Source organism: Macaca fascicularis, chromosome 15 (assembly GCF_037993035.2).
Source record: "Macaca fascicularis isolate 582-1 chromosome 15, T2T-MFA8v1.1".
NCBI classification, from domain to species: Eukaryota; Metazoa; Chordata; class Mammalia; order Primates; family Cercopithecidae; genus Macaca; species Macaca fascicularis.
Genome location: NC_088389.1, coordinates 102990687 through 103014820, shown reverse-complemented (window position 1 = coordinate 103014820; position 24134 = coordinate 102990687). Strand labels below are relative to the sequence as shown.

Sequence of the window (24134 nt, the reverse complement as noted above, 5' to 3'; positions counted from 1 at the left end):
TGCCTCAGTCTCAACAGCTATTAAAAAGAACAGAGTGATGATCCCTACTCATAAGGTTGCTCTGAGGATTCAGTGAGTTCATACATGTGAATGGTGCTTGGAACATCATATATGTTCAGTAGTGGTAGCTATTACTATTATTATTATTTTTGATGGAGTCTGGCTGGAACGCAGCAGCATGATCTCGACTCACTGCAACCTCTGCCTCCTGGGTTCAAGCAATTCTCCTGCCTCAGCCTCCCGAGTAACTGGGATCATAGTCACCTGCCACCACACCTGGCTAATTTTTGTATTTTAGTAGAGACGTGGTTTTACCATGTTAGCCAGCCTGGTCTCGAACTCCAGACTTCAGGTGATCTGCCTGCATCAGCCTCCCAAAGTGCTGGGATTACAGGTGTGAGCCACCATGCCTAGCCAGTGGTAGCTATTATTATAACTACATAGTTATCTAGTTACCTTCTTTGCTCTACATTAGACTGCTAGTTCTTGAAGAACAGAACAGAATTTTTTACATCTGTGTGTTCCCAGGGTGGAGCACAGGGTCTGGGACATATTAGGTGCTCAACAAGTGTTTGTCAACCTGAATTACTCCACTTAAAAGACTAACATTTAGCCTGTAAAAATTATAGAGAATGTGAAATATTATGAAAAACATCATCATACATTATACTGTCATACAGAGTGACAAAAGCCAAATAAAATATGCACAGGCAATCACAGCTGTTTTAAATATGCAGGGCTAAAAATTATGCATAAAAATAGACTGGGAGGAAATACGGCCAAACATTAATACGTTAACAGTTGGTGGTCTTGGAGTTGGGAAATCATGGGTAATTTTTTCTTCCGTTATTTTCTTTTTTTAAACTTCACATTTTCTCTATTAAGCATATTCCTTTTCAAGATGCAAAAATAATTTACATCTCATTTACACACAGATCTCTTGTTCAGTAAACATTAGAGGTGACATTATACATCAAGTTAACTCAACCTCTGAGTTACTGCCTGGGTTGCAGTTCTGAGTCCAGCATTTACCAGCTAAACGAACGGAAGAAGTTGCTGTTGTGGATGTTGTTGTTGTTGTTGCTGTTGTTGTTTTTGCATCACCTGAGAGCTGAAGAGAGGGAACATTCACTCACAGGGCTGCAGCAGGGTCCGGTAGGATAAGGGCACATAAGGTGCCCAGCATGTGGCAAGGCACACAATAGGCACGGAATAAATGTTAGCTATTCTTCTCATGGTTACTATTACTCAGAGAACAATGCTGTCAAACACACATAGGAAGAATTATAAGGAGGCATTTGTTCAGAGACAAGAAGCAGAGAAAATTGGAAATAACCCCAGCTCACTGCATGTCAGGATCTATAAGATATTTCACTTTAGCTCCTTTCAGGGAAAGATGTACCAAGTTCAATAGTACAAGGGAGGTTTTTTTTGTTTTTGTTTTTGTTTTTTTAACATTCTGAGTTTTAGCAAGGGAACTGGCCCTCATCCCCCGAAATCTCGTGCAGATTCCCCAGATGTAAGACAGATCAAAACAACTACTCCAGTAAAACCTGACATGGGGTCAGGCCATGTGTTCTGAGCTCCATGTCACCCTCACAGATCTGAGACTTCTCAGAATAATGCGGCAAGCACTGTTCCAACACTAACCTAACTGGTTAATGAGTTGTAACTTTCCCAGTTTCTTCTGGAAGCAGGGGCACTGTGTCATCCACACCCTATTGTGGTTTGAAGAGGCAACAGGAGGTAAAGGGCACATTGGGAACAGCTGTACCAGGCTCCCGAACTACTTGGCACAGCACTTGTGCATGTCTTAAGCCTGTTCCTTAGGAGCCGTGCCCTTATTTGAGCTGGAGCAACACGTAGGGATTCTCCTCAAAAGCTGGTCCTCCTCAGTCTTGACTACCCCTTTGTTTACACATTCATCAGCAGGTGGTGGCTGAACGTTCCTCTTTGATTTCTGTGGCTCAGGAGCAGCGGGCTAAGACATGAGCTGAATAAACATCATATCATTTGGCACTGGCAGGATTCCTGGTAACCTGGGTCAGGCAAGGTTTAAGAAGGATTAGGTTTAGATTAGAAAAAGAGTTGAGTTCTTTTTTTTCCCCCTGTGGTCTCTTAAGTGCCTACGGGTTTTGTAAGAGGAGAGTGGGCTGACAGCCTAGGCTCAGTTGCTCCAGAAATAAAAGTGGTGAGCTTGGTGTTCTTTTCCAGAAGACCCAAGCATGTGCTAATTCTGAGTTTGGTTTCTGCTGTAAGGGTCGAGGGCTCTTGGGAATTTGGTGAAAGCTCTAGATGTTTCCTCTAGAGAATTGCACACACACACGCGCGCACGCGCGTGCGCACGCGCAGGCACAGACAATTTTATTTATTTATGGTGCTTCCTGAAACACTCAGCCTGGGGGAATTTTAACAGCCCACACAGCTCACTAATAGCAGGCTGTACTCTTCCCCAAGGTGAGCCTGGGGGGTGCCCCACCTGGCCATCCTCCCCATGGTCGCTCCTCAGTGACCACCGGCCACGCGAATGAACTCTGCTGTCACACGGCCAGCTTTTCTTGGCAGTCTGGCCTTGGAGAGGCTTGCTGGGGGCTCTGGCAGTTGCTCTTGTTTATTACAAAGTCTTGCTCCACTCCCTGGCGACAGCTTGCAAACCAAAACTATTTCATTTCCCAGTTACAAACAGGTTAGAGGAGAGAGGGTGAAAAAGAAAAAGAAAAAAAAAAAAAAAAAGGCAGACACCTTTTGAAGGCACGACTTCTCCTTGGCTTCCCTTGAGGATTGGTTTTGTCCTCCAGTGTCCCGCAGCTCTGGATTTGCTTCTAGGGTAACCGTGGTTGTTCTGCCCTTGAGTGAACAAAATTGCTGGTTGAATTGTTCCTTCTTGTTCTTCTCTATCTTGGTGGAGGTTTTTCCCCCACCACTTAGGAAAAAGGATGAGGCTAATACTCCCTCTTCCCCCAATTAAATGGATATTTCCCTCCTAACTGACTGACTTGGCGAAAACTACAATGTGGATGAAAGGGGGATGGGTGCAGGTAGCAAGGAAGGATAGAAGTATTTTCCAGTTCTATAAACAGCTGTCTGCCTCTCATCTTTACCACACAAAAATCACAGCTCAGAACCCTTGCAAAGGAGTGATGAGGCACTGAAGTGCCCAGTCCACCATCTACTTGTTATATAACAGTGAGCAAGTTATTTCACCTCTCTGAGCCCATTTTCTCCCACGATTAAAACATTATCTGCTGCATAAGGTGGTAGAGAGAATTCAGTGAGAATGTGGGCCTAGTTGTTAGCAGTTCTTTGACTCCAAGTGAACATTCAGGAACTATTTATTATTAATATTATACATCTTTTTTTTTCTTTTTTTTTTTTAAACAGGGTCTCGCTTTTTCGCCCAGGCTGGAATGTCTGCCTCCTGGGTTCAAGCGATTCCCCTGCCTCAGCCTCCTGAAGAGCTGGGACTACAGGCACACGCCACTGTGCCCAGCTAACTTTTTGTATTTTTAGTAGAGACGGGGTTTCACCATGCTGGCCAGGCTGGTCTCAAACTCCTGACCTCATGATCTGCCCTCCTTGGCCTCCCAAAGTGCTGGGATGACAGGCGTGAGCCACCGTGCCCGGCCTGTAAATAGATTTTTATGCTCCTGTGGAGCACTATTTTTCCTGTAGAAACACCATCTAGCACTGCTATGGTCTGAATGTTTGTGTCCCCCAATATTCGTAGGTTGAAACTAATCACCCACATGATAGTAACTGAAGGTGGGCCCTTTGGGGGGTGATTAAATCATCAGGGCAGATCCTTCATGAATGGGGTTAGTGTCCTTATAACGGAGGCTCCCGAGAGCTGCCTTGCCCCTTCCGTCCTATGGGGACACAGCAAGAAGCGCCAACCAGAAGCCAGGAAGCAGGGCCCTCACCAGACACTGAATCTGCCAGCTCCTTGAGTTGGGCCTTTCCAGCCTCTATAACTGTGAGAAATAAGTTTCTGTTGTTGATAAGCTACCCAGTGTGTGTATTTTGTTACAACAGCCCGAACAGACTAAGACAGGTGTCTTAAACACAAACATAGGCTCTCTCCAATTTGTACTAGGAAGTTCTACTTGCCACACCTAGGATGAGTAACTAATTAGGTGACATCATTTTAGGACCTGGTTGAAGGTTCTAATCCTAAATAATACTCTTAGCACAGAAGTAAGGGCACCTGATATGTCCAACCTACTATACCACATAGTAAAGATATTTTAAAACATTCAGGCCGGGGAGTGGCTCATGCCTATAATCCCAGCACTCTGGGAGGCCGAGGCGGGTGGATCACCTGAGGTCAGGAGTTTGAGACCAGCCTGACCAACATGGTGGAACACCATCTCTACTAAAAATACAAAATTAGCCGGCGTGGTAGCGCATGCCTGTAATCCCAACTACTTGGGAGGCTGAGGCAGGAGAATCACTTGAACCTGGGAGGCAGAGGTTGCAGTGAGCCAAGATCATGCCATTGCACTCCAGTCTGGGCATCAAGAGTGAAAACTCTGTCTCAAAAATAAATAAATAAATAAATAAATAAATAAATAAAAATTAAAAACAACGTTCAGACTCTGCTCTTCATGTAACACCACTGTCAAGTCAGCAGAGAAGACAGTACAGGTTTTTATAAGAGTAAATATTTGTTGGAGCACTTTGCATGTGCTAATAGATGTCCTAAGCAACTTATCTAGTTTAATCTTTTCAGTTATCTTCTGAATAGGTACTATTGTTATCATCATTATTTTATAAATGAAAACAGAGTCTTACAGAGGTTAAGTGAATGTTTCAGAGTCACAGAGCTTGCACGAATGAGAACTGCTACTAAACTGAGAGCCTACTGCATTCTGTGGCTTTAGTCTCTTCTAATTCTTATGAGCCTGTGTTGCTTCTCTTTAAACTCCCTAAAATAACAATGTTCAGTTGAGAAGTTCGTCCTTGCTCACTTTAATAGTACTGAACATCTCCCCCTAGCAGAATTCTCAGATGGCTTAACACTGTCCAGAGCAAACTCAGCTTCAGATTTATGTAAAACAACTTTCACATTGTTTGTGAAACTGATGGAGAATTTATTTTTTAACCACCATGCAGAAGAAAACTACGTAAGTGCACACATCCTTCAGTGTTCACAAATAAAATGGGAAGAAGCAATAGTGTTCATTTACATCATCCACAATGTTTGCTATAAAACATAAGAAACAGTTCTTAAAGCCATATACAGACTCACGCAGTGGTGCTTCTGCAAAAACTTACGCTATGAACTCTAGTCTATTCTCTCATTTCTTTTTTGAGACAGAGTCTCACTCAGTCACCCAGTCTGGAGTACAGTAGTACGATCTCAGCTCACAGCAACCTCTGCCTCCCGGGTTCAAGGGATTCTTGCGCCTCAGCCTCCCAAGTAGCTGGGATTACGGGCATGCACCACCACACCTGGCTTTTTAATTAATTATTTATTTTATTCATTTATTTTTGTATTTTAGTAGAGATGAGGTTTCACCATGTTGGCCAGGCTGGTCTTGAACTCCTGGCGTCAAGTGATCCATCCACTCAGCCTTCCATAGTGCTGGGATTACAGGCGTGAGCCACTGCGCCCACCTTATCCTCTCATTTCTATTGGCCCTGAGCAAGTTTGAGATCTGAACTAAACTTCTTTATGTAATGTTTGTTTTGTTTTGTTTTTTCCTCTGATTGTAAAAGTCCATTATAGAAAATTTAGAAAATGCAGGTGTGTATAAAGAAGCCACTCAAATGAACCAAATTTCTTAGTGTTTGGTCTGCACTCAGATTCATAGCTCATTTGGCTCTTAATAAAATTCAGAGTTGTTTTTGTGACGGACTACAAGGATAACCTTTTGATTCTAGTGTAATTTAAGATATTTTACCAGTGGGGCATGGTGGCCTACGCCTGTAGTCCCAGCACTTTGGGAGGCCATGTAGTCCCAGCACTTTGGGAGGCCAAGGCAGGCAGATCACTTGAGGTCAGGAGTTCGAGACCAGCCTAACCAACATGGGGAAACCCCATTTCTACTAAAAATACAAAATTAGCTGGGTGTGGCGGTGCATGCCTGTAATCCCAGCTACTCAGGAGGCTGAGACAGGAAAATCACTTGAACCTGGGAGGCGGAGGTTGCAGTGAGCCAAGATGGCACCACTGCACTCCAGCCTGGGCAACAAGAAAGAAACTCCATCTAAAAAAAAAAAAAAAAAAAAAAAGATATTAGGAAGTCAAGTTAGAAAAGAATTTTTTTATCTGCTCCTAATTGTTATGGGTGAGTATCTAGAGAAATGTTGAATGGAGAAAAAGTAAGCCTATGACATTCTTCAGTGCTTTCTATTGTATAGCAAACTGGATTATTGCCTTCTCTGAGCTTTCAAAATGATCTGGAATCTTGACCTTTCAAAGCTATGGTTTAAAAAGACAACTAGAAATGTGATTTTCTGCTCTTCATTGTTTTCCCATATTTCTTCCTATTTATAAAGGATTAAAATGTTATACCTAAAAAAAGAAAATTGCAAAAATCTGCTTATATCTATATCATTTTTGGATATTTGTAGTATTTAATATTTGTATCTTATCTGAATATGATTCAAAGAACAAATTACTTCCACATATATTTCTTTCTTCCTATAATGGCTATCAGACACTTTAAATCTATTTAAAAGTTATTTTCATGTATTGGCTGCATATGAACATGTAAAGGAAAAAGATCATACCATTTAATTTTCCATGTTCTTTTTTTTTTTTTTGAGACGGAGTCTTGCTCTGTCGCCCAGGCTGGAGTGCAGTGGCCGGATCTCAGCTCACTGCAAGCTCCGCCTCCCGGGTTTACGCCATTCTCCTGCCTCAGCCTCCCGAGTAGCTGGGACTACAGGCGCCCGCCACCTCGCCCGGCTAGTTTTTTGTATTTTTAGTAGAGACGGGGTTTCACCATGTTAGCCAGGATGGTCTCGATCTCCTGACCTTGTGATCCGCCCGTCTCGGCCTCCCAAACTGCTGGGATTACAGGCTTGAGCCACCGCGCCCGGCCTAATTTTCCATGTTCTTAAATCAACCATATTGAATTGGCATTGTGTGTTCAGAATGTCCCCAATCATATGTGAAAACAAAAAATAGGTAGACATTAACCTAATTTTCTTCTTTCTCTTTCACTTGGTTTCAAAGTCAAGTTGGAGGGGAGTTGATTTCATTTTACACAGCACTACTTCCCGTGTTATCTGTGAGCCAACATCTCATAAAGCAATTAGTATTCTCAAATTTACAATCCACAATTTGAGGGGCATTAATTGCTCAGGTAATTATTTGTTTATGTAATATTTATTTACTTGCTTATCACCTCATCCGAGAACCTCAGTGTGATTCATAAACATTAACTTTTTGTAATTACGTTTTATTGCAAGAAAATAAGATACATAGTTATTAGTATATTTTAAATCATTATTAGCTTTGCAGTTGACCAAGAAAGCTGGCATTTAGATTGGTGGTTATAACTTAAATCTAACTTAAATCGGTCTTCTTTTTGGTGCCAGTGATGTGCTATCATATACTGAAAGAATTCTGAATGATATTTCAGCTTTGCAAAGCGATAGCAGAAGAACCTGATGCAAGTTTATTCTCATCTTCTTTAAGATTTCCAGTATTTTATCTCTAACATGGTAGGAATGTCTTGAATTAAGCATGTAGAATTTTATTTTTAGGGTCCTCCAAATAGCTCATTCTCTCACGTCCTAGCATGACCTTCAATAACCAAACAAGCAAAAAGTCTGTTACAAATATAGTGTTTACCAATATAAAAAAAAATAAACATTCTTATGATACCTAGTCTGTCTAGGCTTGTGACCTTTTCCACTGAACTCTGAACACATCTGGCTTTTTTCTGCCAAACCTCAGATCTCTGACCTGTGTTGTTTGTGGTCATCACCTTTGTTGTTGTTGCTGTTTTTAAGTTAATTCTACTAGGGTTGTGGAGCTCCAGGCTGTGAACTATGATTTGTAATCTCTTGTGTTTATGACATTCTACTTCTTTCCAACATGATTTGTGGCTGACTTTATTTTTAACATTTGGACACAATGCTTTCATATTTCAAAGCTGACCTTTGATCTTTGTGTGTTCTATTTTGTAAATCGTAGGTGATGGATCTGGGGAGCCACAGGTGAGAGGGGCTAAAAAAAGGTCCCAGAAATGTGGTGGTTGCTTGTTGGCTGCCATGATTCAACAGCAGGGTCATGAAAGCTGATGCAGGGAGTTGCTCAGACCAGGGAAGAGTTTGGACGGTAAATATGAGTCACTGCCTGATCCAGCAAACTCCCGCGGTGCCTCTGAGTCTAGGATCAGGGTCATCTTTGACTTGAGAGTGAATAACAATGTCTGCTTTCCCAAAGGAATAAAGATGGAAAGTTCTGATATCCACTTTTAATCATATATTTTTCTAGCAATATGCTAATTTAACACATCAGCACCTGTATGTCTCTCAACATGTCAATAATTTTAGTCATGTTAACATGCTGATGACTGTGCCATTTTAGTCCTTTGGGTTTGCAGACTTATAAAACAGATGTGTTCCTGTGAGGACATACTTAGATGGCTTTCTCATAGTTTCCAACTTGCCTACATTTAAATTAATATTAAAATAAGTAATTATATTATAAAATTATAGTTTCCCAAAAGATTTTTGAGTCCAGATTCCTATTGTCCTAAAAGGTGGCAATTATTTGTCTTCGGTAGACTATTAACTTCATAATTTTCATTAAGATTAATTCTATTAATTCCTTGGTGGTCCATCCCTATATTGAGTAACCCATTTTCTGGGGTACCTTCCTAAAAAGCAATGGAGCTTCTTACTGAAGCAATGTAAGACTGGTATTATTATTCTTCAACAATCCTCAATGGAAACAGAAAAGTGACCATTTTCCTTCCTTTGCTCCTTCCTTCATTTCCTCCTTCATTCCTTTCTTCCCAATTATTTTATTTTTATTTATTCACTAGAGACAGGGTCTTGCTCTGTTGCCCAGGTTGAAGTGCAGTGGCACTATCATGGTTCACCATAGCCTTGACCTCCTGGGCTCAGGTAGCTGAGATCACAGGTGTGCACCACCACATCTGGCTGTTTTTGTTTGTTTGTTTGTTGTTTTGTAGAGACAGAGTCTATCTATGTCGCCCAGGCTGATCTCGAACTCCTAAACTCAAGCAATCCTCCTACCTCAACCCAAAGCACTGGGCTTACAGGCCTGAGCCATGTTTTCAACCCCTCTTTCTCCCTAATTTACATTCTAGTTAAGGGGAGGTACATGAATCCTGAACACAAGCTATGTGGCTAACAAATCAATATTCAACTAACAAGGCTTAGAACTTTATCTTTACGTGGTTGGAGATTCACCCAAACTCTATAAAATGAAGTGCCACGGAAGAATATCTCATGGAAAAAGCCCAGGCTTTGGATTTTTTTTTTTTTTTTTTTTTTTGATGGAGTCTCACCCTGTCCCTTAGGCTGGAGTGCAGTGGCACAATCTCGGCTCACTGCAGCCTCCCTCTCCTGGGTTCAAGCGATTCTCCTGCCTCAGCTTCCCAAGTAGCTGGGATTACAGGCATGCGCCGTGACACCTGGCTAATTTTTGTATTTTTAGTAGAGATGGGGTTTCCCCATGTTGACCAGGCTGGTCTCAGGTGATCCATTTGCCTTGGCCTCCCAAAGTGCAGGAATTACAACATGCCCAGCTTGGATTTAAATGCATTTTTATTCCAGTATGGCTCTTCCATTTTACCTGCTGTGATCTTGGACAAGTTAACCTGATTCAACATGTGTAGAAGAAAGAAAACAATAGTTAACTAATGGAATGGTGATGAAGATTAAATTAGATAAGAAATGCAAGTAATGTGCCTAAAATAGTGACTTTCACCTGGTATATGCTCTCTACATAAACCTAAAAATAATTTTAGGTTTGGTTAAAAATTATTAGGTTTAACCAAACCTAAAATTATTTTTAGGTTTATGTAGAGAGCATATACCAGGTTAAAGTTAATTTCTCAAATATTTGAACAATTTCTATTAATTGTAATTCCTGCACCTTGGGAGGCCAAGGCAGATGGATCACTTGAGACCAGCCTGGCCAACATGGGGAAACTCCATCTCTACTGAAAATACAAAAATTAGCCAGGCGTCATGGCACATGCCTGTAATCCCAACTACTTGGTTTAACCAAACCTAAAATTATTTTTACATTCTAGTTAAGGGGAGGTACATGAATCTAAAACATAAACCTAAAATTATTTTTAGGATGATGAATTATTTTTAGGATGATGAAGAGACATCAAGAAATTTTGCCTTTGCTGAGGTTGGCAACAGCTGATAATGAGATTCCAAAGGGGAATATGGTAAGCAGGGCGAATTAGGAGATTGAACTGCAAAAGATCCAGAGAGACAAGATGAAGTTACATGAAGATAGCATCTAAACAATGATGAAAGATGAAATTCAGGCAAGGTGTTCTGATGTATTGGCAACATGCAAGATGCTGCTGGACAAACTCCTGGGAATCACTAAACCTTAGAGGTGATCATGGAGTGAAAAATCCATTCAGGAGATTGCCTAAGAAGATAAATGCAAAAGAGGCACTAAAAATATGTGATTAGGCCCTGCTCTGCCACCTGCCACCGCTGCCCAAGCCCAAGTGGTTCACTGCACCGTGAAGACAGATTCCAGACGCCAGGAACTCACGCCTCCAATCCCAGACACTATGTCCAGCAAAGGCTCCGTGGTTCTGGCCTACAGTGGCGGCCTGGACACCTCGTGCATCCTCGTGTGGCTGAAGGAACAAGGCTACGACGTCATTGCCTATCTGGCCAACATTGGCCAGAAGGAAGACTTCGAGGAAGCCAGGAAGAAGGCACTGAAGCTTGGGGCCAAAAAGGTGTTCATTGAGGATGTCAGCAGGGAGTTTGTGCAGGAGTTCATCTGGCCGGCCATCCAGTCCAGCGCACTGTACGAGGACGGCTACCTCCTGGGCACCTCTCTAGCCAGGCCTTGCATCGCCTGCAAACAAGTGGAAATCACCCAGTGGGAGGGGGCCAAGTATGTGTCCCATGGCGCCACGGGAAAGGGGAATGATCAGGTCCGGTTTGAGCTCACCTGCTACTCGCTGGCCCCCCAGATAAAGGTCATTGCTCCCTGGAGGATGCCCGAATTCTACAACCGGTTCAAGGGCTGCAATGACCTGATGGAATACGCAAAGCAACACGGGATTCCCATCCCGGTCACCCCCAAGAGCCCATGGAGTATGGACGAGAACCTCATGCATATCAGCTACGAGGCTGGAATCCTGGAGAACCCCAAGAACCAAGCGCCTCCAGGTCTCTACACGAAGACCCAGGACCCGGCCAAAGCCCCCAACACCCCTGACATTCTCGAGATCGAGTTCAAAAAAGGGGTCCCCGTGAAGGTGACCAACGTCAAGGATGGCACCACTCACCAGACCTCCTTGGAGCTCTTCATGTACCTGAACGAAGTCGCGGGCAAGCATAGTGTGGGCCGTATTGACATCGTGGAGAACCGCTTCATTGGAATGAAGTCCCGAGGTATCTACGAGACCCCAGCAGGCACCATCCTTTACCACGCTCATTTAGGCATCAAGGCCTTCACCATGGACCGAGAAGTGCGCAAAATCAAACAAGGCCTGGGCTTGAAATTTGCTGAGCTGGTGTATACCGGTTTCTGGCACAGCCCTGAGTGTGAATTTGTCCGCCACTGCATTGCCAAGTCCCAGGAGCGAGTGGAAGGGAAAGTGCAGGTGTCCGTCCTCAAGGGCCAGGTGTACATCCTCAGCCGGGAGTCCCCACTGTCTCTCTACAACGAGGAACTGGTGAGCATGAACGTGCAGGGTGATTATGAGCCGATTGATGCCACCGGGTTCATCAACATCAATTCCCTCAGGCTGAAGGAATATCATCGTCTCCAGAGCAAGGTCACTGCCAAATAGACCCCTATACAATGAGGAGCTGGGGCCTCCTCAATTTGCAGATCCCCCAAGTACAGGCACTAATTGTTGTGATAATTTGTAATTGTGACTTGTTCTCCCTGGCTGGCAGCATAGTGGGGCTGCCAGGCCCCAGCTTTGTTCCCTGGTCCCCCTGAAGCCTGCAGACTTTGTGTTGTCAACGAAGGGAAGGGTGGGGGGCAGCTGCGGTGGGGAGCTATAAAATGACAATTAAAAGATTAAAAAAATATATATATGTGATTAATGCTCTCAAAGGCAATGGGCAGGGGGGATCAGGATAATAATGAGACTTTACCATTTCACAAAAGATCTTTACATGTGTCATCTCCATATTGCAGAGCAGCCCTGAAAGACAGGAACCTACCACATCATCATTTTATAGATGTGGAACTGAAGCTCAGGCACAATTAAGTGACTTGCTCAAAGCCACACAGCCAGTAAAGGACAAGGCCAGGACTTGAATGTGGATCTTCCAATTCTAAATCCATTATAATCTGCTCTAAAGGACTGTCAAATGTGATGTTTCACTGAGGAATGATGACTTTGAATAGCACCATTTTATGGTAGAAGGCAAACTATCTTTCTGCCTTGAATACAATAGTTTCACATTAACTGAGGCCAACTGTGGTCCGAAAACAGATGAGTACAGTACAATAAGATATTCTGAAAGAAAGAGAGAGACATTTGTATGATTTTTTTTTTTTTTTTTCTTTTTGAGACATGGTCTTGCTCTGTTGCCTGTGGTGGAGTGCAGTGGCACAAACATGGTTCACTGCAGTCTCAACCCCCTGGGTTTAAGCAATCCTTCTGCCTCAGCCCCTGAGTAACTAGGACCACAGGCATGCACCACCATGACTGGCTAAGTGTTTTATTTTTTGTAGAGATGGACTTTTGCCAAATTGCCCAGGCTCCTGGGCTCAAGGGATCCTCCCGCCTCTGCCTCCCAAAGTGTTGGGATTCACAGCCATAAGCCACCGTGCCAGCCTTACATAACTTTTATTACAGTATGTTGTTGCAATGTTTAAATTTTACTATGAGTTATTGTTGTTAATCTCTTACTGTGCCTAATTTATATATTAAACTTTATAATTGTTATGTATGTATAGGAAAAACATAGTATGTACAGGGTTTGGTAAAATCTGATTTCAGGCATCTAATGGTGGGCTTGGAAGGTATCCCCCCAGATAAGAAAGGACTACTGTAATGTTCACCTGAATAATTTAGGGGAATGTTTAGAAGCCTTAATTATAGACATTGACTCTCAGGCTATCCCCAGTCTCTAAATGTTTCCTGTGTCGATATACTCAATTTCTGAGGGAGACACATTAAATGTATGTTCCAGAAAACACTTCAGGCAAATATACCCATATTAATACAAAATAGGAGTTAACCCCAAACCCACATGGGTTTTCTACCCTGGTGACCTCAACTAGGCTATTTCTTGGCTTCTGGCCGAATAAGGCTTACTATAAAGGCAAACCAAAGACCATGGGCTTGAGTATTGCACTTGAAATCACAGGCACGTTTGCTGCTAATCTTGCAGGAAATTACAAAATAAAATTAACTGAGGTACAGCTTATACACTAAACTACATATGCAGTAAAGCACACAAACCTTAACTGTACAGCTTGATGAATTTTAACATATGTATACCCCGTGTAACCCCTACCGTCAAGATATAGAACATTTCTGGTACCTGCAGGGCATTTTAGAATATCTACAAAAATTAACTTTCCCACTCTAAACTGTCAGTGGGTATGAGGATGGTCTTTGCCTACGGTCTTACCAGGACAAGCAAATAAAAGCACAAATGTTTAAATTTCAGGAAGTCCTTAGCTCTTCAGAGGCAGACCCTGTGCTTACAAAGAGGGTGGGTCAGGCGTGAGCTGGCCAGCACTGTTTCCGCCTGTCTCTGCAGCATTTCCTCTTTCTGTAGTACTTTAGCTGGTTTTCCTCGGAGGAAACACTCCTTTCCACGTGTTTGAGTCACACTAATCCCATCTTCCTGGTGCCAGGGTTGGATGATGGGAACGAGGCCTAAGCCAATGAGCGTGCTGCATTCCCAGCCCACACTGATAGGCCTAGGGGTAGGCCCAATGTAAAGCAAGAAGAGGTTCGCTGAGACAGCGAGCCAGAATCAGGAAGGGTGGAGCCAACACTCTGAGACAGAAATCAGATCTGCTGACACGCCCGGCTGAGCTCCCTTATGTACCCACGCCTGAAACAAGATCCACCCTTGGACTTTAAGTTACAAGACTCCGTAGATTCTCTTGTGTCAAGCACAAGCAGCTTGAACTTTGTTTTCTGTCACTTGCAGTCAAAATGACCTAGTAAGTTTCTGCGAGGGCTAAGTTGTCCCCTCTAAGAGAATGACAGGAATTTTTTCTTCTCTTAAAAGAGAGTGGGCATAGAAAGGAGGGGAAAAGGAAGAGAGGGAGGCTGGAGCCCGAATTGTGGCAGAAAAGGAACGAAAGATTCGTTTTTTAAGAACAAGGACAAGGATGATGAATATTGTATTCATGTTATTTACATTTTATGCAAACTACTTTCACCTTTCCCAAACTCCAGCAAAGCTGACTACATATAAAAATGCCTGTGTGAGTGTGTGTGTGTGTGTGTGTGTGTATGTGAAAGAGAGAGAGAGAGAGAGAAGAGAGGAGAGAGGATGGGGGAGAAGAAGAGGGATGAGCAGGAGAGGAAGGCAGGCTGGCTGGCCGGCCAGGATCAACATTGTATTGAGGTGATAGAGAATAAGGAACACAAGAGGCAGTGAAAAGATTATCTCTAAACTCAACAAATTCAGCAAAATAGGAGCTTGGAGCCAGAACTGAACATGGAAATGTAAGCCCTCTGGCAATGCATAGAATTTTTGAAGAATGAGTTGGACTTCCACAAGTCTTGGTATGGGGGGTTGAGCCTATCTCCTCTAGATCTTAAGAGGCAGGGTGACCCCAATTAACTAGGGCTGACATTATCCCTAAGTCTATTTATTTGGCAATAACATTACTTGCTAGCAAGAGTTTTCTCAGCCACTTCTAACTTTGGGTTGGTTAAACAGGAACCAAAAAGGCAAACAAATAAAAATCTACACAGGAAGTGAAAAACAGATAATAGTAAAATATTTTTCAAAAATGTCTTCAAATAAGGAACCTCAAAATTAACAAACTCTTTTACTTTACTGATTTGCAAGAAATCTGCTTCCCAAAGCCCAAACATACCCAAAGGAAAACAAAATGCATGTATTTTGCTTTGCTTAATGTGGATTTTGTGCATTTTGCCCATGCAAAATGCTAGGCCTCCGTAAACGTAACTCACTCACAGTTCTCTGAAGTTACCAGTTAACCCAAAATTAGACATTTACCACTTAATGGGAAAAACATGTGCTTTCTCTACTCCCATCACCGCACCCTACCTTGGAACTTTTTCCATTCAGTTAACATGTATTAAGTTCTAACGGCACTAGATGTTACATAGGGTACAGACAACAAAGTAGGCAAGATCCATGCCCTCAGAAATTACATAAGAAAAAAACACGTATAGATGATCAACACATTCTCCACTGGCTAATTCCAATGTCAAGAAAGCTAAGTATAGGTATGTATAACCCAAGGAAAAGGAGAAGCCAGATATTTAGGTTGGGTTCCCAGGGAAATAAACTCCAGCATGGAGATTAGTATGCAAATAGTATATTAGAGAGTGTTCCCAGGTTCAAAACCTGTGGGAGGGAAGAAGCCAGGACTGGGTAGGAAAAGAAGTAGTGCCTGAGACTGTCTAAATCCAGGCCTGAAGTCAATCTTCAGGGAGCCCTGAAGCTGGCTCAACCTTTCAGAGTTGTTCTGAGTCAGGAAGAGACTTCTAGAGCTTTCAACTCCACATGGACCAATCATGGGACGCTGACTGCCCCAGGAAGGGGTATGACTTTGCTGGGGGAGCTCTGAAGACTGTCCGCTGGCATTCTTCCCAAAAACATCTGGAGGAATAAATCCTTCAGTCTTGAAAAAGAGATCGGGGGGCACAGTGCACAGCATCTACACCACCGGAAATTATTTAAGGTTTTGGAATTCAATTAATCTGGTGATACCCTAACATATGAACTTCCCATTTCTTTTTGGAGGGTAGGAGTGGCTCTCCTGGGTAGGTTCTCCTTGAGCAGCAATCTGCTTCATACTTAATCACCTTATTAACTTGTCTGATAAAGTTTTCCCAGGGAAGGAAGCATTTTAGCCCAACGATAACCATCAGCATGTTGTTTGGGCTGATAATGAAAACACTAACATTAGAATGAAGTGGTTTGGAGTTGGAGTCACACGGAATGGTTGTGTTTTCACCGGAGTAGAAGTGCTTTGAATATTATTGACTCACTTAGACCTTTGGGTATATAGGGGCACCAGAGAGTTGATAATGCCTGTCAGAGGAAGGCAGCTGAAATGCTGCTCAATCCCAACTATTTGCAACTTGAACATCTACTATCAGTGAAGACAGAAAGTGAACTTGCTTGTGAAGATGCCCTGACTTCAGCGCTGTTAGTTCCATCTAATAGAGCTGTTACCAGATCCAACTCTGCAATGTGCCTTCGAGTATATTATTAATATTCAGGAATGCAGTACAGTCAAGTTCGGTCTTTCTTTCAACAAAAAGTAAATGATAAAATTATATTCCAAGAACCTGAGGATCCTGTCCTCATGAAGAGTGTTCCCCAAGAATCCCAAAGGAATTTTTTTCTGTGCTGATTGTTATTCATAGCATGGAAGAAAAAAAAAATCCAAATTCTTGTTTTTCTTCTTCTCCTAGAACTACCTGCAGCCACTCAAGAAACATGGAAATCACTGTGATATCCACTTATTTTGTAAATATGGGTGGATAGTGCTGCATTTAAGATGATGGGAATGGGCTTTCTGCATTATTACTCAATTAATTAATTTAATGACCCCAACCACATTATAAAGGACAGCACCTTGGCCAGGTGCGGTGGCTTACGCCTGTAATCCCCAGACTTTGGGAGGCTGAGGTGGGCAGATCATTTGAGGTCAGGAGTTCGAGACCAGCCTAGCCAACATGGCGAAACCCCATCTCTACTAAAAAAAAAAAAGACGAAAATTAGCTGGTTGTGGAGAGCGCCTATAATCCCAGCTACTCAGGAGGCTGAGGCAGAAGAATCGCTTGAACCAGGGAGGCGGAAGCAGAGATTGCAGTGAGCCGAGATCGTACCACTGAACTCCAGCCTGGGCAACAAGAGTGAGACTCCGTCTCTAAATAAATAAGTAAATAGTAAATAAGTAAATAAATAGAGGACAGCACCTCACAAATGCTTTCTTTGTGTAGGAGAAGCAAGGGAAAATAATATAGGACAGCTGTGAACAGGCCCTGTGCTAATTTGATTTATAATCACCTAAAAAATAAGAAACATCAGATGCTCTTAATTGGAAATTTTCTCTTCATTAGAGAAATATGCCTTGCCATATTTTTATTTAAGAACCACTGTGGAGTTTGTAGGGAGTTTGGGGACGGCTCTGTGCAAAGTTAATCATAGCCTGTTCAATTGATTATAGCATGCATTCTGTTTGCTTGTCACGTGAATAGATCGAGGCTTCAACTGCATGACATGAATAGGCTGGACATGCCAGAGAATTACGTGTTGTGTTATTTGTTAAACTTTAGAACCACAACCAATGCTTAATGCTGAAAACCTCTAATCAGTATTGGACTGTTCAGACTTAAAGCTGTGTTTACAATAGTAACAGATAGTAGGACGGAAGTATCTTCCATTTGCAAATTAAATAGAAACATACATTGTAATTGAAAGCCCCTTAAAAATTCCCCAGATGGAGTTAAAAAGTAATCACTTGATGAGTTTATTGGGAAAAAAATGGAAAAATATTTATTAAAAATATTCAATTACTAGAACGCTCTCTGTCCCTAAAGACTAGTGGGGGATAGCAACACAAAGTAACTCATTCAGAGGCATTATAGGCTGGGCTCGTGGCTCATGCCTGTAATCCCAGCACTTTGGGAAGCTGAGGCAAGTGGATCACTTGAGGTCAGGAGTTTGAGACCAGTCTGACCAACATGATGAAACCCCATCTCTACTAAAAATACGAAAATTAGCTGAGCATGGTGGCGGACACCTGTAATCCCAGCTACTTGGGAGGCTCAGACAGGAGAATCGCTTGAACCAGGAGGTGAAGTTTGCAGCGAGCCAAGATCATACCACTGCACTCCAGCCTGGGCGATAGAGTGAGACTCAGTCTCAAAAAAAAAAAAAAAAAGTATTGTATTCTTCATACTAACTGATAAATAACATCTAAGAAAAACAAGGTATTATTGCTACGGCACTAATAAATAATTATAATAAGCCAAGGTAGAGAGAGAAAACACTTTCCTTCTTCCTGCAGTGTTATATCAAAATCTAGGGAGATTGTTCACGAATAGTTGCATTTTATTATAGGAAAGCATATTCAAGTGTTTACTTAAGTAAAGTCCTGAAAATTTTTAGGACATCTTGCTTTGTTTTGCCCTGTTTATAACCTTACTAGCCTCTTTTCTTGGTTGAGGTGGGGACAGGGGCTCTGTTGCATTTTCTTCAGTAGATAATTAGTTTTAGCATGATTGAAATAATAGAGAAGCTCGGAAGACAGTTCTTGAAAATCAGCAGCCTGAAGAAATTACATTTGGCTTACAAGATTAGTATTACTTCTGCCCATGTTTACTATTGCTGTATTCCATCTTCTGAGCCATTGGTGTCTCTGTAGTTCACCATATACAGGCCAAGAACACATGCCTGAAACAAATACATTCCACTCTCCTGAGGCAGTGGCGTGGAGCTGATTATTCTGATTACTGTAGGGTGTGACAAGGAGACACATTCTCATTAGCATCATATTAGTCTGTTCTTGCATTGCTATAAAGGAATACATGAGATTGGGTAATTTATAATGATAAGAAGTTTAATTGGCTCATGGTTCTGTAGGCTGTACAGGAAGCATGGTGCTGGCATCTGTTCCTGGGGAGGACCTCAACAAGCTTACACTCACGGTGGAAAGGTGAAAGGGAAGCCAGCATGTTGCGTGGAAGAAGGGGGTAAAGGAGAAAGAGCAAGAGACAGAGAGAAGAAGTGCCATACTCTTTTCAACAACCAGCTCTTGTGTGAACTCAGAGCAGGAACTCACTCATCACCAATAGGAGAGCATTAAGCTATTTATGAGGGATCCACCCCCATGATCCAAATATCTCCTACCAGGTCCCACCTCCCAACCTTGGGGGTTACATTTCAACATGAGATTTGGAGGGGACGAATACCAACCCATATCAAATACTGTTCAGATATACAGGCAAGAATGCCTTTTCTGCCCAGCTTGTCTATGGTTTAATTCTTCAGTTGATTCTTTACTTCCCCTGAAGCTTCATCTCACTTGATAAATGGAACAGAAAGCAAATTAGGGAAGTCTAAAATGCTTTAATGAATTTAGGTCTTTGAAGGCCTAAGAATTTTTTTCTTCTCATTAGAAGACTGAATTCATTCATTTGCTTGTTCATTTGTTCCATCGGTCAACCAGCAAGTATACCTAGAAAGAGCATATATTCCGAGACCGTCAGGAATGTGACAGTGATAAGGACATAGTCTCTGACTTTGAGGAGTGTAAAGGAATCCCGACGTCCCCTCATCGCTTGCCCCATGTCCTTTTTCTCCCTTGTTTGCCCAGTACACACATACTCAGGAATGGGCCTATTTATCTATTTCCTTCCTCAAGCTCCACTCTGCATCATTTTAGTAAGATCATCTTGTGGCATTAAGCAGCAATTGTTTAGGAGTAGTAAAAAGTGTTTTAAGAAAGCAAATATTCCTTTGCTAATACATATTGCTGGATTTTATGTTACCTCACAGTCAACTGTAGTCAATTTATAAACGAAGAACCAATTTTCTTGCATTATCAGAGCAATATGAGATGTGCCAGTCCTGTTATCATGTACTGATTAGTATGTGGGTAAATTGCACCTCTGTTGACAGTGTGGGAGATAATAAATAGGCAGAATTTGGGAATATGATTTCGGGAGTCACAAAGACCTGGATTTGAAACCAGGCTTTATCACTTAGAAGCTGTGTGGCCTTGGACAAGTTATTTACCTTCTCTGAATCTTGATTTCCTGCTCTACAAAACAGTGATACTCCCTGGCTCAAATACATATGGTAAGAGTTACAAATGGGGTTAGCCCAAGTTGCCCTCACCATGCCTTCATGCCCGGGCCTCACCAGCCTCAGAACATGAAACAGATCTTCTTAAGGATAGTATATTGGTTTGCTGGGGCTGCCATCATAAAAGATCACAATCTGGGTGACTGAAACCACAAAAGTTAACTTTCTCACAGTTCTGGAGGCTGGAAATCCAAGATCGGGGGTTGGCAGTTTTGTTTTCTTCTGAGGCTTCTCTCCTTGACTTGCAGCAGGCTGTGTTCTCGCTGTGTTTTTTCTATGTGTGCACACATCCCTGGTGTCTTGATCTTTTCTTATAAGGACACCAGTCATATTAGACCACGGCTCCACCATAATGACCTCATTTTACCTTAATCACCTTTGTTGAAGCCTTAGCTTCAAATTTCGAAGTACTGGGAGCTGGAACTTCAACGTATGTCCCGGACATATCACCCTGAACACACCCGATCTCGTCTGATCCCAGAAGCTAAGTAGAGTCAGGCCTGCTTAGTACTTGGATGGGAACTTCAACATATGAATTGAGGGGGTGGACACAATTCAGCGCATGACAGATAGTAAGACAGTCACCCAGATTTCACCATCTTGCATTCATCTGCATAACTCAGGGCTCAGTACCAATCGCAGGAAGTATCTTTCAGGTGCTCAAGACTTGCCAGGTTTTCCACTCTTGCTCTGCCAGGAAACCACCTTAGCATCGGTCTCCACCACCAGCCCTGCCTGAGACCCCAGTGGGCACCTGAGTGTCTGTACCCAGGGTGCTCTGCCTAGTGCCTAGGATGCCCCCTTTGCAGCCTGCACTGTAGCATAGCCAGGCCCCTGCAGTGGGGAGAACACTCACTCTGCAACCTGTCCCATCCAGTCACTGGGCCTCCAGCCAGGCTGCCTATACGTCTGTGCCTCCAAGGCCCTCGTGAAAACAGCTGCTTCATCATCTGTCCACAGCCCCTTTCCCTACAGGTTTTGGACAGTGTAGAACCAAATGGCATGCTCTGCTCCTTCCCCTTATCTCTCAGCATCAGGGACTAGGGCGTGTTATCCCTCCTCACTCCAGGTTCAGCCAAAAGCCTCATTGATTCTGACTTCTGGCCATGACCTTCTTTTAGGTCATTCACATGCTCAGACATGTGGGATTAGGGTGGGATTCTTTTACATATAAACCCTTGTACTCTCTTGACATAGTTGTTCAATGGGCACCTTGAAGGGAACAATGACATTAGCTCCTGATACTACTTTTTAAAATTTCTTGGCATCCTGCGCTGGTTGAAGAAGTAGCCTTTGAAGTCAGATTGCCTGGGTTTAAATCCTGTTCTGTGACCTTGGACTGCACACTTACCTACCTGATTTTTATTTTTTCAGACCGAGTCTTACTCTGTCACCCAGGCTTGAGTGCAATGGTGCAACCTTGGCTCACCGCAACCTCTGCCTCCCGGGTTCAAGCAATTCCCCTGCCTCAGCCTCTCGAGTAGCTGGGATTACAGGCATGCGCCATCACATCCGGCTAATTCTGTATTTTTAGTAGAGATAGGGTTTTGCCATGTTGGTCAGGTTGGTCTCGAACTCCTGACCTCAGGTGATTTGCCTGCCTTGGCCTCTCAAAGTGCTGGGATTATAGGCGTGATTGGTTTTTCTATCCATAAAATAGATATAATAATACTTCTTTCCTTGTAGGAATGAGTTAAATCAATAATACAGTAGTCTCCCCACCCATTACCTGTGATTTCACTTTTCAAGGCTTCAGTTACTTCTGGTCCATTAGGTCTGAAAATATTGAATAGAAAATTCTAGAAATAAACAATTCATAGGTTTTAAATTGCTTGTGATTCTGAGTACTGTGATGAAATCTCATGCCCCAAGATGAGAATCATCCCTTTGTCCAACAAATCTACTCTTTGTATGCTCCACATCAGTGATCACTTAGTAGCCCTCTCAGTTATCAGATCGACCAATCTTTTGAGGTATCACCGTGCTTGTGTTCAAGTCACCTTGTTTTACTTACTAATGGACCTAAAGAATAAGGGCAGTGATGCTGGCAATTTGGATACACCAAACTGATAAAGTCCTTCCTTTAAGTGAAAAGGTGAAAGTTCTCAATAAAGTAAGAAAAAAATTGCAGGCTGAAGTTGCTAAGTTCTACTGTAACAATAAATCTTCTGTCATTAAAATTGTGAAGGGAAAAGAAATTCATGCTAGTTTTGCTGCTGCACCTCAAACTGTAATCAGGTTTTGTACTGTCCATGATTTCAGGCATCCATTGGGGGTCTTGGAACGTATGCCCTGCAGGTAAGGAGCGACTACTTTCGCATAAAGGGTTTATCACCTTGCCTGGGATGTTATGATTATTGTCATTGTCATCAAACATTCCCCAAGTGGTAACTCTTCCACGTATTTCTTTTAGGTATGATGTCATTTAGTTCTCAAACAATTCCATGAGGGAGAAACCATTCTGATCTCTGTTTTACAGAAGAACAAACAGTTGAGTCAGTAGCCCAAGACTGCATGGTTATCAAGTGGCACTGTCAGCATTAAGACCAGTTCCATCTGATCTTAACAGGCTGTGCTCTTAACCACTGTACTCAGTAAGTGATATTTATCAGTCACGATCAATTAGTCAACAGATTTTATATAGATGGTAAATACACTTTAGTAGGTGGAGTGAGAAATATGTATGTGAAGTACTGGTTTTTGTTTTTTTTTTTCCCAAGGATCTTACAGCTTTATTGGGAATATGCATATACATGTGAAAACAGAACTGAAATTACAAGGCACTGAGTGCAAATAAATAGTGGAAATGAAATACCCTATGAGTTCCAAAGAGGGAGTGGGAGAGCCCATGGTGAACCAGCATAGTCAAGAAAGGCATCGTGAAGAAGGTGGGCATGAGCCTAGAACACAGGAGCTTCATGTTTAATGATTGAATACAGTAGGTAGTCATTGAAGGATAAGTAGAATCAGGAAAAACTGAGAGGAGGAGGGAGGAAAGGCATTTTGGAAGATTGAGGTGAGCAAATAAACTGCTAAACTGGAGGAAATATCAATATTGTTTATATTACTAATTTAGAGTGGCCTTAAATATATGTATTAACAGATAAATGCAGAGCAAAATTATTTTGCAAAGCTCATTAACCTCTTTAACTTCACTGAACATTTAGAAAACAGTAAGATTTTGTTGGTAATTGGGGTAAATGCACGAGGCTTTTAGAAGACAGCAGCCACCAGCCACAGATCTGTAACCAACCCAGGCCTCACCAGCTGCCCAAGAGCTGAAAAGAATGAATATCTTGACACACCGCCCAAGGATCTCTGTTCAAAACAACTTAAGAGTACTTGGGAAGAATTAAAATGTACCACTGTTTCTCAGTGTACTTTTACATATTAACATCTGAAAGTGTCTAAAAACAATAGGCTACATGTTACCAGAGCAAACAGAAACCGTGCAGTTAATTTTACATTAACCCAATGATGAAGCTAGTTCAAAGCTTTAAAAATGAGACAAAAGAAAGCAAGCCAGCCATGGTGGCTGAAAACAAATTAAGATTGAATCAATCTTGACCTTAAACACTCTACCAGCAAAAGTCAAACAATAATAATGGCAATAAAAAGCAGTTTTACTAGGTAATGTCTGACTATACAGAATGCCAGGAATTGGGTTTTCTTGATCAAACGCTGTTCTAGCACCGTCCATCTGAGGCAGCAGGGCAGCACATGCGCGGTAGTATATTTTGCATGGCAGCACATAAGCTCCTGCCTTCAGGGCTATTTGAAACAGAACGTTCTATGCATTTTGTGTGATCTGAAAATCAAGTGGATACCAGGACATAGCAGTATCACTTTTAGAGCCAGGCAAGGACAGTTCCTGTCCTCTCCCCAAGCCACATCTCTCCTAATGGAGCAAGGAATTCATGGGGCCAAATGGATGT

At 42.4% G+C, this 24134-nt stretch overlaps 1 protein-coding gene and 1 long non-coding RNA gene across 2 annotated transcripts; one reads left to right on the top strand and one right to left on the bottom strand.

The window, feature by feature from the left end:
* Positions 1-207: 207 nt before the first annotated feature.
* Positions 208-13932, bottom strand: LOC141408672 (uncharacterized). The gene is made up of 2 exons (XR_012424795.1): positions 13740-13932; positions 208-2842 (listed from the first exon to the last, which is right to left on the bottom strand). It is a non-coding gene; the product is annotated as an uncharacterized lncRNA (long non-coding RNA).
* Positions 10686-12243, top strand: LOC102139817 (argininosuccinate synthase). The gene has a single exon (XM_015437279.4). It carries the CDS (start codon positions 10752-10754, stop codon positions 11988-11990), a length of 1239 nt encoding a protein of 412 aa, XP_015292765.3. The 5' UTR covers positions 10686-10751; the 3' UTR covers positions 11991-12243.
* Positions 13933-24134: the final 10202 nt, after the last annotated feature.